General features: G+C 44.2%; 1 protein-coding gene across 1 annotated transcript; it reads right to left on the bottom strand.

The window, feature by feature from the left end:
• Nucleotides 1-535: 535 nt before the first annotated feature.
• On the bottom strand, nucleotides 536-9358 carry LOC116522958 (CD59 glycoprotein-like). The gene is made up of 4 exons (XM_032238082.1): nucleotides 9254-9358; nucleotides 8300-8370; nucleotides 2303-2413; nucleotides 536-857 (listed from the first exon to the last, which is right to left on the bottom strand). The coding sequence occupies exons 2-4, from the start codon at nucleotides 8346-8348 to the stop codon at nucleotides 736-738; spliced, it is 282 nt and encodes a 93-aa protein (XP_032093973.1). The 5' UTR covers nucleotides 8349-8370; nucleotides 9254-9358; the 3' UTR covers nucleotides 536-735.
• Nucleotides 9359-15509: the final 6151 nt, after the last annotated feature.

Here is a 15509-nt window from a genome sequence, read left to right as displayed (position 1 = left end):
GAACAGTGCCACCAGGTGACACACTGAGGACAAAATAAGCAAGAACAAATAAAGCTGTTGCCCACTCTTACCACCATGACGTAGGCCTTGATAGCACCTCTGTGTTGTGTATGGATGGAGTCATCCTTACTATAGTTCAGTTACGCAACATCCCTTTCTTAGCCCATCCAGAGATTGGTTCTACATGCCAGGTTTGTTCCATAATATCCCCACTAAAACAGTGGATAAGAGACAATGTATTGTAGATACTTTTAAATTTGGCATTTAAAGGCAGCATCTGAAGCCCAGGGCCTCCCCAAAAAATCTGCTGACCAGCTATTGAAGTTGGTAAAGAGTAAGAAAAATGATGGAGATATGAGCATGCATATTGTTGTGAAATAATGTTAAAGCTCGTCTTTTCCTTTTCATCTTGAGTTTTGATAACTGGCATAGTGTTGTGATGTTCAGGCATATTATGTACACTTGTGTTAGCTTTTGGTGCAACATGATCAATACCTGAGGAAACTCCAAAAACATGATTTGGTGTAGACACAAGATAGATAAAAACAAATCTTTATTCAAAGTTCACAATGAAAGATGACATGCTTTATTTATTTTCCCATTCATATAGGACGGATTGAGAATATTACTGAGCAACACATTCCAAATCGCTCTTCAATTTCAGACAAATCACAAACAATGCAATCAGTTGAAGCCAATGATGTCATCGAGAAGGTCTCCAGTTGAAAGTGAACACTAACGGTTGCATCTGTCATAGCCACAACAAACGGCTCTAACTCCTGCATTTGGCACTGAATTCAGAACTTGACACTCATACTGAGAGCCGCACCTCTTAGCATACCTTGGTGGCTGGAATCCTACAGAAAAAAAGCCATTGTGGTTGCTTATGGAAAAAAATAAATTTAATTTTTCACTTCACCAACATTGTTCTTTGTTAACAATGGAAGCTCCAGATGGATTACCCTTCCTTCATTTTGGAAGCTGGGCCAAGCATTCAGTACATCCACATTATTTGAAATTCTTGGTTCTTTCATGTGAAAAAAACATGTTTCACATGAATAGCAAGACTGAGACTGGGACAAGGTGGTGAGATCTCAAAAGGACCTATCTGCTCCCCTGAAAATAACCCCAATATCTGAAAAAAATCAGCAGGCTGTCTGGAAATGCATTGGCAATACCACTATTAAGCATTTTGCTTGCACTATCATCAAAGTCTTGTAGAGGAGACTGAACTTGAAGAAATTAGTAACATTAGAGCCAAGGTGGCGCAGTGGTTAAATGCAGCACTGCAGGCTACTGCTAGATCAGCAGGTCAGCGGTTCAAATCTCACCGGCTCAGGGTTGACTCAGCCTTCCATCCTTCCGAGGTGGGTAAAATGAGGACCCAGATTGTTGGGGGCAATATGCTTACTCTCTGTAAACCGCTTAGAGAGGCCTGAAAGGCCTATGAAGCGGTATATAAGTCTACTGCTATTGCTATTGCTATTGCTATTGCATAAACTGTTGATAAAGAATTGTCCCTTGTGGTTCTTCTTGAGCAATACTTAGGGCAACATTTGCCTTTGTTCCAGGGTCCAGAATAATCTAGTCAGTTCTCTTTGTTTGGATACCTCAGACACTAATGCAAATTTTGATGGGCAGTGGAAGCTAGGTATCCTAGGGTTCTTTTGATCCTGAAAGGTGCATCCTGGGCCAAATGATCCCTGGACAATGGCTGGCTTAATAACAATAATAAAAACCTATTGCCTAGGTTCAGAGAGAAGTTGAAATAAAACCCACCCCAGAACTCCTGGGCTTCTTAAGGTGAAGGCTATGGCCCTTACACAGATAGAGCTAGTAAAGATCAGGACTCAGAAAGCAATGTACCCTGTGACCATTTCCAGAAGAAAATTCAATCATCATATTGTTGGGGTAAAAAACATTTTGTTTTTAATTTGGGAAATTGGTTAGCATACTGAGTTCATTTCAGATTCAAACCAAGGGTCATTATGTTCCATGTTTGAAGCTCATTTATTTGATTCATCTATCTGTGGGACCTTCCAGAAGGTGACTACATTCCACCCAACCATTATGGAATAAGGTTATCTTTGAAAAAGGCTTAGCAACTCAAGTGGAAAATAGCATCCTTCATAGAGCTTCATCTTTTGTAAGGTTTGTGCAGTTTGTAGTGTTGGAATTTTCTCCCAACTGATTCCTTCTGCTAATGATTGACCATAGCATTTTTCAAAGCTCATTGAAGTCCCTGTCCCCACCCCCAAAATTAAAAAACTAAATATAATTAATTTTTCACACTTATACTTACCAATTCCCGCAAAGAATATGGACATACATTGGTCTTGATTACTAGAGCAGGTAGTTGTGCTAAAACATCTTCCTCCATTGGGACAATAATAACATTCCAGAGCATCCACAGCTGAAAGAGAAGAGGCAAAACAGCAACTCAATCTCTAATTTCCATCAGCTATCTTTTAGCTAATATTACACCAATGGTATTTGGGAGTAAAAATGCTGAAAATTATTTTCAGCAAAGATTTTGGTAATTTCAAAATCTCCATTTCAAATTCAGTAAGATTTGAGAATTCAGACCTGGGGGAAGTGGGGGGAGAGAATGGCAAACTGAAGACAGCTCTGTTAAAAAATGAAACTGCTGATCAGGATTGAATGAAAAGCCAGACAGTTGACCGCTCTTTATAATTCCACTCCAGAAAAGGAGAGGACTTGAGATTACCCATAAGTGCTTCAGACAATTGCTCCTTTTAAGAGAACCACAAGACAGTGTCCTCTGGCATGTTTATGGCTATGGGAGAAGAGAGAATAGCCATCTTGCTCAAACTTTGTGTTCTATTTCCTTTTCAAAACATATTTAAAAATTGTTTATTAACTGCTTTTCAGCTGTTTGAAACTTTGGGATCAACAAGCCTAAACACACATATGAGTCTCCTACCCCTAGTGAAAAAACTGTAAAATACACATTCAATATTTTTTTTAAAAATAAAAATAAAAAGCAGGATGATTAGAATTTTGATTTGAAAACTTATAAATGGAATAAAGGTCCATATTGATTTCAAATATGAGTTTGGAATTAATTGTAAGAATTCTTCCTGTGGGACAATGTTAGGATGGGACTTTGAAACTTGGACAGTATGGGTAACAAAGTAAAGATTACAATTAATCAGAAGAAAGTTTAAGTTTGATTTCCTATTTCAGAATGGAGTAAAATATTTTAACATAGAACATGTTGAAGGATATTTTGGAACAACAGACCCAGAAATAAAGTACTATAAAAATAGTAATAAAAATAGTACTAAAAATACTATATTCTTATTTTTTTCTATTTTCTTTTTTCCTGCACTTTCAGTATTGTGCGGAGCAGCTCTCCCTCCTCCTTCCGCACCATTGACTATCTTAACCGTACTTGCGCAGTGCTCCGCACATTTTAGGAATGTAGTGTGAATAGTGTGCCTGGCTGATGTTTGTACCCACCTTTTTAACCTCATATTGTTGTATTTTTTGTGTTTAATTAACATACGTGGGGAATGCATGGATGAGTGCCTGTGTATGTATGAGAGGATTGAGAGTACAGCCTGGTGCCTCCTCCACTGAGTGCTATTGCAGAAGTGGTAGGGGGGGCCAGGCCTACCTCCCGTCCCAGAATGAGTGACAAAAATCGCCTGCCGGAAGGAGCAGAGGCTGTGGGGGGAGGGATATGGGGTCTACGGGCGCGGGGGTGGCCCAGAGCATTACGGTCACTATGGGGAGAGGCAGGTACGACGGGAACTTCAGGGCTAGCCATTACCGGGGAAGGAGGGTTCGCTACATCACAGAGATCCCTCCTTCCAGCCCTGCTAGTTCCACTCCAGGGCCAGATGGCGAGAACTGTCAGGGCCCTGGTCTCAGGCTGTTGTTGCTAAATGCCAGGTCTGTGGTTCACAAAGCTCCCCTAATTTTAGACGAGGGGGCAGACCTGGCATGTATTACTGAAACCTGGCTGGGCCCGGAGGGAGGAGTCCTCCTCACTGAAATGTGCCCAGAAGGATTTCAGGTGCTTCATCAGCCGCGACCCCAGGAAAGGGGTGGGGGAGTGGCGGTCATCGTCCGAAGGTCTTTAGTTACTTGTAGGATCCCTGCTCCGGAGCTTGTCGGGTGTGAGTCCCTGTTGATGAAGTTGGACCTTGGTGGTCAAGTGGGTTTGTTGCTAACGTACCTACCTCCCAACAGCGTTGCAACAGCCCTCCCCTCGCTCCTCGAATCAGAAGCCGAGTTGGCGGTAGAGTTCCCCAGGCTTATGGTTCTGGGGGATTTCAACCTGCCTACACTTGGTGAACGCTCTGATGGGGCACAGGAGTTCATGGCTTCCATGACAGCCATGGACTTGACCCAAGTAATTCGGGGTTCGACTCATTCAGGGGGTCACATGCTTGACCTCGTATTCCTCTCGGAGCAGTGGAGACGTGATCTAGAGTTGAAGGGCATTAAGACCTTGCCCTTGTCATGGTCTGATCACTTCCTACTGAGGCTTGACTTTCGGAAACCAATCCCCCACTGTAGGGAGGTGGAGTCGATTAGGTGGTTCCACCCCAGGTGCCTGATGGATCCTTTGGGATTTCAGACGGCGCTTGGAGAGATACCTGACACTCTTGTCCACAATCCGGTGGAGTCCTTAGTCGCTGCCTGGAATACAGCGGCGGCGCGGGCTCTAAACCGGATTGCGCCTTTGTGACTTCTCCGAGGCAGCGGATCCAGGAGGCCCCCTTGGTTCACCGAGGAACTCTGGGAGATGAAGTGCCAAAAGAGACGCCTAGAGCACCGCTGGAGGGCCAGTAAATCTGAGTCAGACCGAGCACTGATGAGAGCCTTTATCAGAGCCTATCTCGTGGCAATACGGGCGGCGAAATGTTTGCATTTTGCCGCCCTTATTGCATCTGCTGAATCGTGCCCAGCCACCTTGTTTAGAATAACCCACTCCCTCTTGAAAGGGAGGGATGCGGATGACCCTTTACAAGGTAGAGCTGAGGAATTTGTTCAGTATTTAACGGATAAAGTCGCTCGGATTCGGAGAGAGCTGGACTCCAATTGCACGGTACCAGCCGAGGTACCGGGGGAAGGTCTTGAGCATACTTTATGGATTGAGTTTCAACTTGTCTCTCCTGAGGAAGTGGACAAGGCCATGGGAGCGGTGAGTACCTCCACTTGTATACTGGACCCGTGCCCCTCCTGGCTGGTCTCGACCAGCAGGGAGATGACACACGGCTGGATCCGGACGATAGTTAACACCTCTCTCCAGGAGGGAATTTTCCCACTTCTCCTAAAGGATGCGGTGGTGAGACCCCTCCTGAAGAAACCATCTCTGGACCCAGCCATTTTGAGCAACTATCGTCAAGTCTCCAACCTGCCCTTTGTTGGGAAGGTTGTTGAGAAAGTGGTGGCCTCTCAACTCCGATGGTCCTTGGATGAAACCGACTATCTGGATCCCTTTCAGTCAGGTTTCAGGCCTGGTTACAGCACGGAAACTGCTTTGGTCGCGCTGATCGATGATCTCTGGCGAGCCAGGGATAGGGGTCACCCCTCTATCCTTGTGCTCCTTGACCTCTCAGTGGCCTTCGATACCATCGACCATGGTATCCTGTGGCGGTTGCAAGAGGTGGGAGTGGGAGGCACCGTTATTCGGTGGTTCTCCTCCTACCTCTCGGACAGGTTGCAGTCGGTGTTGGTCGGAGGGCAGAGGTCGACCCCAAGGCCCGTCAACTATGGGGTGCCGCAGGGTTAGGTCCTGTCCCCCCTCCTATTTAACATCTACATGAAGCCGCTGGGTGAGATCATATGCCGGCATGGGATCAAATACCACCAATACGCGGACAATACACAGTTGTATCTGTCCATCCCGTGCCAACTCAGCGAAGCAGTAGAAGTGATGTGCCAGTGCCTGGAGGCTGTTAGGGTCTGGATGGGAGTAAACAAGTTGGCACTCAATCCAGACAAGACCGAGTGGCTACTGATGTTCCCTCCCAAAGATTGGCCAAGTATTCCATCTCTCAGGCTGGGGGCTGAAATTATAGGCCCCTCAGAGAGGGTTCGCAATTTGGGAGTCCTCCTGGATCCCCAGCTGACTTTAGAACACCATTTATCGGCTGTGACCAGGGGGACCTTTGCCCAGGTTCGCCTGGTGCACCAATTGCGACCCTACCTGGATCGGGAGGCCCTTCAGACAGTCACTCACGCCCTTGTGACCTCAAGACTGGATTACTGTAACACGCTCTACATGGGGCTGCCCTTGAAGAGTGTTCGAAGACTTCAGCTAGTCCAGAATGCAGCCGTGCGAGCGATCGTGGGTGCACCCAGGTACACCCACGTTACACCTATCCTCCGCGAACTGCACTGGCTACCCATTAGTCTCCGGACTCGCTTCAAGGTGCTAGTCATTACTTATAAAGCCCTACATGGCATCGGACCTGGGTACCTGAGAGACCGCCTCCTGCCAATTACCTCCCATGGACCGATCAGATCGCACAGACTAGGCCTCCTCTGGATCCCATCTGCCAGCCAATGTCGGCTGGCAGCTCCCCGGGGGTAAGCCTTCTCTGTTGCAGCTCCAGCCCTCTGGAACGAGCTCCCCGTGGAGATCCGGACCCTTACTACTCTCCCGGCCTTCCGCAAAGCCACGAAGATCTGGCTGTTCAGGCAGGCTGGGGGGCTGTTGAAATAGCCAGCCCCATGGGAACTATGAATGTTGTGTATTTTAAATTGTTGTTTGTCTATTTATCTATTTACCCCCTTCCTTTGTTATTGTAAGCCGCCCAGAGTCCTTCGGGAGTGGGCGGCAGACAAGACTAATAAAACTAAACTAAACTAAACTAATTTTATATTTACAACTTTCCTGCCTAGCAGATTAAAAATTACATTGTTGTTATTTCTGACATGTTTTAAGAAATGGAGGAGGACAGATGGTCCATGACAGATACTAGATTTTAGAATTTAGAATTTTATTAATATTTATAGGCCGCCCTTTTCCCTGAGGGGACTCAGGGCAGCTTACAAAGTATAGGGGGGGGGGGACACAAAAACGATGAACATAAACATTACATGAGTATAAAATAGTACACACCATTCATTCATCATTCGGGTGGGGATAGATTACGATCTTCATCCCCAGGCCTGACGGGATAGCCAGGTCTTAAGGGCTGTGCGGAAGGTCTGGACGGTGGTGAGGGTACGAATCTCCACGGGGAGATCGTTCCAAAGGGTCGGAGCTGCTACTGAAAAGGCTCTCCTCCGTGTAGTTGCCAGTCGACACTGACTGGCGGATGGAATTCGGAGGAGGCCTAATCTATGCGATCTGATAGGTCGCAGGGAGGTAATTGGCAGGAGGCGGTCTCTCAAGTACCCAGATCCACTACCATGGAGGGCTTTAAAGGTGGTAAGTAGCACCTTGAAGCGCACCCGGAGATCAACAGGTAGCCAGTGCAGCTCGCGGAGGATAGGTGTTATGTGGGCGAACCGAGGTGCGCCCACAATCACTCGCGCGGCCGCATTCTGGACTAGCTGAAGTCGCCGGATGCTCTTCAAGGGCAGCCCCATGTAGAGCACATTGCAGTATTCCAGCCTAGAGGTCACAAGGGCCCGAGTGACTGTTGTGAGGGCCTCCCGGTTCAGGTAGGGTCGCAACTGGCGCACCAGGCGAACCTGGGCAAATGCCCCCCTGGTCACAGCCGTCAAATGATGGTCGAAGGTCAGCTGTGGGTCCAGGAGGACTCCCAAGTTGCGAACCCTGTCTGAGGGGTATAGAGTTCAGTATAGAGATCAGACAATACATAGCCTAAAGAATAATTTATAGCGAGAAGCAGTAGACAAAAACATTAAAAGCAAGAGATGAGGAAACTGCCATATTTAAATAATATGCTTTGAGTCTTTTGGCATTCCTTGATCATGAAAATTTAAAAAGTCAAGTCCATATTGCTTTAGGCAGGGCAGGGAAAAGATCTTTGACTTAGCTCCATTGTACACACACAACACTTTAACAATAGGTTCTCACAACTGCAGTGAAGCAACTGAATCAAATGAGGAAAAGGAGGAGAGAGTATGCTAGCTTATTATTGGGCATACTAGCCCAGGAGTGGGCAGAATTAGCCACTGTTGACCATTGTACCCCAAGTACCACCAAATCTCTCTCTGATCTCAAACATGCTTCTGCTAGCTTCTGCATGTAGGACCTCCAATCTAGGACATCTCAGTTTTAAGAGGAAGGGACTGGGTCTGTGAAAGAGGAATGGTCAGTGTTGAGTGATCATAACTGATAACTTACCTTGTGACCAAAGCATTACAGCAAGTACACACAAGATTATTTTTCTCATTGTTTTTCTGGAAACAGATTGCCTGCAATCAAGAGTTGGAAATCTGGGTCATTAGCTGTTCAGAGTATCTTTTCTTTTGATTTTCACACAAGATTCTGTGACCAGTGAGCCTGGAAGACCCACCTAAGTACATAATACTATTTAATATTCTGAGATATTCAATATATTAAGATCAATTAAAATGTATATTGTAGTATAGAATATGAGCCTCAGTGGCACAGTTGTTAGGGTGCAGTATTGCAGTCTATTTTTGCTGATTGTCAGCTGCCTGCAATTTGGCAGTTCAAATCTCACCAGGCTCAAGGTTGACTCATCTTTCCATCCTTCCAAGGTGGGTAAAATGAGGACCCAAATTGTTGGGGGCAATAGGTTGACTCTGTAAACCGTTTAGAGAGGGCTGTAAAAGCACTGTGAAGCGGTATATAAGTCTGCTGCTATTACTATTGTTAGTAAAACCATTATCTTAACTCTGCTTTAGACTCTTCGTGACATTATGTTTTAAGAATTCTCTATATTTATAATGGGAAATGCTCCCAATAAGAAAGTTCTGATTTTTAAATAGAAAAGATAGAAAAAGTGTAAGCCTCTAGCCTAGCCAGTGTTAATAGATGCTGGAACGTGTGGTCCACTATCATCTGGAAACACTACAACTGCTCTCCCTAATTCTTTCTATAGTATTTTTCTCTAATATATTCTGACTAAGGAATATGAAATAATTCAAAATAATATTAATCATTATAATTATAACACAGCAATATCATTAAAACCTTGTTTTCTTTGACATAGTAATCTTAAGCCTTTAATTTAGAATATAAGATATATAAATAAGAAAGTTTTCTTGTATATTTATTGTATAAATACCACATAATGAATAAAAAATGTGTGTGAGAAAAGCTGAATCTTACCTTTGATACAGTTGAGGTAAAACGAGCTATGATTTCCTACCTGGGTGGTACAACTGCAAGTATTTATAGAGTGAGGTGCTTTCTCGTCTCCTCCCTTTTTTTCTCTGATTTTGGGAAATTCTTGGGAAATTCTTACTCTAAAATCCCTTATTCTGCAACAATTGTGATGTAGGAGTTTTTACCAGAAAGGGAAATCCATTTCTTACTCAATGGGTAAATAACTTTATAAGGATCATAATGCAATGTTCTGGACTTGCAAAGCACAGAGCATGCTGTAGTCAAGGTGTTTTGTTTATTTATGGAGTAAGCTGATAAGATGACAAGCTGACATGATGTCAAAATTACTGTTGATGCTTTGTCTGTTCCAGACTGCATAAAATGACAATATTTCCTCCACCCACCCCTCTAAAGTACCTTAAATATTTGTTCTCCTGTAAATATATACTGTGGGAAGAATGTATAAATTTGTATAATTTGTAGAAATATATAGGGAATCATATGCTAACTAATCCAGGATCCACAGAGTTACTGATCAAGAGCCTCTGAAAGCCTTTAAACACAAACATAAGAATTAAACACTTATTTCAAGTACAAATATACATAAGCAAACACACAACACTCAGTTAACACAATGTAAACATAATTATAATGCTCACAGTTCAAATGAACAGACTCAACCCAAATCACTTGATCTAATCAACCCCTTCACCTCCTCAATGCATACACACAAGCCCATGCCCTTCAAGTGTCATCCTAAAAGCAGCACGAACACACTTCCACACCCAGGACAAGCTTCCCTATAAAATAATCCTTCTCTACCCCATGTTCTAGGTATCTACCCCCATAGGCAGACCTCTTTGCTTTTGGGAATAAAATAATTCTCTTTGCCTCACAACTGTCTGGTTTTCCTTTTTTAATTATTCTTGCACAACTCTGGCTTAGTTTGCAACCTCAAATTCTTCTTCTGACAATACTACAGTGTTTCCCTAAAAATAAGACAGTGTCTTATTTTCTTTTAAGATCTTATATTTTTTAGGTGTAGGTAGGAGGTGGCGAGCGTGGTCACCTCATGGCTGCTGCTGTGTTGCAATATTTTCAGGGAGGCCTTATTTTTTGGGGAGGGCTTATTTTAGCGCATGTGCTCAAAAGCCCGATTGGGCTTATTATCCAGGGAGGTCTTATTTTCAGGAAAATTGGGGATAGGGCCACTTCCTCTTTGAATTGAATTGGTATAAACATACAAATCTGTGTTTTAACTGGGGCTTACTCAATTAGCCAAAGCTGGTGGGCCTGTACAAGACATTTTGTCATGGTTTCATGGTTCCCCATCTTGGTTAAACAAAGACCAGCAGTGAGGTGCTACAAGACTTTATTCAACAAGCAACAGCAAGAACAACTTCAGAACACGGACAGTGCTCAGGCCGCCTGACAGCTATTTATATATGACAGCTGTCAGGCGGCTGGCCAATAGGTGGCCAGTGATTTTCCCGCCAGCCGGCAGGTGCACCTGGGCCAATCAGGAGCCTGCAGCTCTGGCCCCGCCTGCTGGCTGCATCGGAAGGACACAACACGAACAAACTCTGCTTCTCAAGATTTCTGATATGATTATGATTGCTCTTCCAGGATTATTATTGTTAAACTAAATATACATAGTAAACTAAAGGAATAAATGACCTGATCTTAGTAAGAACCTGCTTTCATAGGGATGTGATACAAGTAAGTTATGGTCCCTTTCTGTGCATTTTTCAAAGCTGGAACACTTAATACATACATATTCATCTGTTATATCTGTACTTAGTTTCAAATCTTCCTGTCACACAATTCTTACATACAATCAGAATTTTACCGCCACTTCCTTGTGCTTTCCCAAGCCATTTCATTTTAATAACTTAAAAAACACCTGAATCCAGTTTCTGAGATACAAAAGCCCCTCACTATCTAAAATATGTACACAATCCCCCAGAGCTTACAAAAACTAAATGTAATGGTTTTCTCTGTCTTGCACAAATTTTTCTACAACATGACGTATCAGTATTACTTAATCTATAGTATATCCCCCTGGTCTAAATCATGCCAGTTCTTCCACTAATATGTTAGTTCCCTGCACTCAATCAAATCAGATCATATTTGGTTTGGCATATAATGTATTAATTATATTTAATACAATGATTGGGGAGCAAATGAGCTAAATAATTACCTCATTCTCGATAAAAGGAACAATAACAGCTAGACCTCAATCACCTAGCATTCGAACTATGGAGTCTATATATATATACAGGTAGTCAATGGCATGCACTCAGGGGAGGCAGGGGAGGCAGGGCCTCACCACTGTCATCATGAAAAGAAAAAAAAATGTAAAAGGCTGAGGTAGTTGCTGCCAGAGTCACAGTGGATGACTCTGCTTAGTGCTTAATTGTTTTAAAAAGCCTCTAAAAAAAGTGCCCTCTGCAAGAGGAGGCGAGAGAACCATGTGCCTCATTTAGTCTATCTTTATGATCACTTGAGCAGAGTTAAGCAAGGGTTAAAAGGCGAAAAATTCCTTATGTAGATGAGGCACATGGTTCTCTCGTCTCCTCCTGTAGAGGGCACCTTTTTTAGAGGCTTTTTTTAAACAGTTAAGCAGAGTCATCCATTAGAGACTCTGGCAGCAGCTAACCCAGCCTTACTTCAGCAGCTCTTGCTTTTTTCTTTTTACATTTTTTACATTTTCATCATGGCAGATAAGAGAAGAGTTGAAATCCTCTGTGAAACAGCTGGAAAAGGTATGTGCGTTGGAGGGAGGGGGGAGGAATTCAAAATTATTGTAATTTGTAAATAATTGTAATTTGTATTATTATAAGTAATGTGTGTGTGTGTGTGTGTGTGTTTTACCCACCTCTACTGGTGCATGGGCTGGCACTTTATTTTTAATTTTTTAAAGCCCTGCTGCCGCGCCCACCATAGAGCAGGACACGTTCTGCTCTATGGCCGGTGCAGCGCTGGGACTTTAAAGCCCTGCCACCGCGTCTGCCATAGAGCGGGATGTGTCCTGCTCTATGGCCGGCGCGGTGCCAGGATTTCAAAGCCCTGCCGACACGCCCGCCATAGAGTGGGATGCATCCCGCTCTATGGCCAGTGCGGCGCCGGGACTTTAAAGCCATGCCGCTGCGCCCGCCATAGAGCGCTCTATGGTGGGCGCAGTGCCAGGACTTTAAAGCCACGCTTAGAACTAGATCACCTTCGGGGAGAAGGTAAACGATTGCAGGCTGCAGCCTTAAGCCCTGTCACCTGGTATAAATGGCTTCAAGCAGCCTCTGATAGAGAGGCTGCCTTCACGGGAAGCGGTGGCTGGATTGGGGGTGTTCCTTCCAGCTGACCGGCCTGAGGCGGGGCCCTTTGTGGGAGCGGTAGCCTTTGCAGCGGCTACGAGGCAAGGATCACACAGGAGACAGTTGATTTTGGGTGCGGAGCCTGGGAGAGCTGGAGCCATGGTGCAGGTCTACAACTTGCACCCCTTCGGGTCGCAGCAAGTCATCCTTCTGAAGTAGGAACCAGCGCTCTTCTGCTGCGGGAGGATGTACTCCTGGTGGCCTGCAGCTCCGTCACCTGCAAGGTGGAAGTGTTTGCCCTGTGGGGCGGGCAAAAGCCGAAAGAAAGCGCCCCGCCACTTCTGTCTGACATAGAGGCGTCCGTGCCCCGCAGCTGGGTCGGACATAGCTGTGGGGTGTGAGACGCCTCTATTTCGGACATAGCTGCGGGGCGGGCAAAAGCAGCTTTCTTTCTTTTTGCCTCACCAGCCATAAACTTCACCGCACATCACTGCAGATAGTCCTTAACCTACGACCACAATTGATCACAAAACTTCTGCTGCTAAGTGAGTCATTTATTAAATGTCAGTTTTGCCCTATTTTACGACCTTTCGTGCCATAGTTGTTAAGTGAATCACTGCAATTGTTAATTGCATAGTAGTTAAGTGAAATCTGGCTGTCCATTGACTTTGCTTGTCAGAATGTCACAAAAGGGGTTCAAAACAAAATAAGATTTCTTCCAACAAACGGGTCTCCAAATTACTTAGAAAGTTAATAACTGGCTGTCCCAAATAGCTGCGAACTGGCTAAATCCCACCACTGTTCAGGATTTTCAAGTCTGTGCTGTGGCTTTAGTATCACCAATTGCAAACGTTTGGGGAAATGTTATGTGGTCGGTTTTAACCAGTCTTTTCTAGAGTTCTCCTCCATTTCCCTCTAATATTACTTCTTCTTTGATAACAGGAATTATATTATGACTGATCCTAAAGCAGTCTCCAAATTTCTATATGTGAGTTTCTAATCTTTTGTAATAAAAAAGACATTTGGCATCTTGTTTTATTTATATGACTCTATTTTAACTAAATATAATGTAAAATACTTTTTATAATGTACTCAATTTTGTGTACTCTTATGCTTTATGCTTTCTAAAGATAATTAGACCCACAATATTTTGGAAAGTAACTCAAACCTCTCAAGAAAAGAAAGAAGAATGAAGGAATGGGAAAAAAATCATAAAAGAGCAAGTGTTTCAAATTCTACAAAATCATCAAAGCTATCAAAAATCAACAGATATGCTGGCCCAGGGAAACCTTCAGTGTTACCGTAAGTGGTTTCACAGAATATCAACAGCTCCTGAAAGCACATCCTCTGTGTAAACATTTATCTTGGTCTGACAGAAGAAGGGGGAAGGATTTGGAAATCTCCCTCTCTCTCTCTCTCCCTCCCTCCCCCCCCCTCTCTCTTTCTTTCTTTCATGGTGGGCGTGGCCTAGTCCGCCTCCTGCACCACCGAGGGGGGGGGGGGCAGCATTTTTGTCTTCCCCAGGCTCTGGAGGCTTTCCTTGAGCCTCTGGGACAGTGGTGGGTTCCTACCGGTTTGGACTGGTTCGGCCGAACTGGAAGTAGTTTGGTGGCCTGGGTCACTGGAACCAGCAGTGACCTAGACCTGCCACACCCCTGAACCAGTTTTCCAGGCGGCGCCATCGGTGACACCATCCTGTTTTTTGCTTCTGTGCAGAACAATTTTAATTGTATTGCACATATGCATGCATGAGGACATCAAGTGCGCAAAGTGTGCACGCACGCACACCGCGCACACGAGCGAACTGGCAGTAGTGCCTGCTGGAACTCACCCCTGCTCTGGAAGGGCAAAAACTGCTTCCCCCAGCCTCTGGAGGCTCGCAAAACGAATTGGTACCAACGCCAGTAGGAACCCACCCTTGGACAGAAGGAATATCTTCCAGAGGATGGGTGCCACAGCAGAAAAGGCCCTTCTTTGACACTCCTTGGCTGATGGTAACTGCCAGATTGGATGGGTCAGGTAGAAACAATCAGGAAAAGGCAGTCACATAAGTAAGGTTTCTATACTGATTTTAACATAAATCTAGGCTTTCTTATTTTAAATTTTTTTATAGAAACACAGTAAGGTTCTGGCAATATCTAAAAAGAATCACTCTGCCGAAACCTGTTCTGGAATTTTCTACCTCTCATAAAAATGGAAAAGCTCACATGTCATTTATGCCAAGTCAAACTGTATGAGATGTGGGGGATCTGTAATCAAAAAGAATTTTTGGAAGAAGAGAGGCAAAGAGGAGTTTTGAAAGTATTCTAAATTAGCTCAATAGCTCCCTCTGGCAATGCCTTTTTCCAGTTGCAATCATAAGAAAACTATTAGTTCAACTTTTTCTACAATATAAGGCAAAATAAAAAGAAGTTCTTGGGAACTACATTAATTGGTATGTTAAAATATGATAGAGGCTGGCAGCATCCAGCACCTAGTTGGGTAGAATAGGAATTAGGCAACATGATCAGCTAGCAGTACCTGAACACACTTGTAAGTAGATCACAAGCTTCCTAACAGACAGGAAGCAGCAGGTGAAGCTAGGCAAAATCACATCAGATACCTGTACAATTAGCACAGAAGCCCTCCAGGGCTGTGTGCTCTTGCCACTTCTCTTCTCTCTGTATACCAATGACTGCATCTCAGACGACCCATCTGTTAAATTACTGAAGTTTGCAGATGATACAACAGTGATTGATCTCATTCAAGACAACGATGAAACCACATACAGACGGGAGGTTGAACAACTAGCCTCGTGGTGCGACCAGAACAATCTGGAACTGAACACACTCAACACCATAGAAATGGTAGTAGACTTTAGGAGGAACCCTCCCATACTACATCTTACAATACTAGACCTACTACAATAGAGACCTTCAAATTTCTAGGATCTATCATAGCTCAAGACC

The sequence above is a fragment of the Thamnophis elegans genome, chromosome 1 (genome assembly GCF_009769535.1).
Source record: "Thamnophis elegans isolate rThaEle1 chromosome 1, rThaEle1.pri, whole genome shotgun sequence".
Lineage (NCBI taxonomy): Eukaryota > Metazoa > Chordata > Lepidosauria > Squamata > Colubridae > Thamnophis > Thamnophis elegans.
This window is presented reverse-complemented; position numbering and strand designations above follow the sequence as displayed.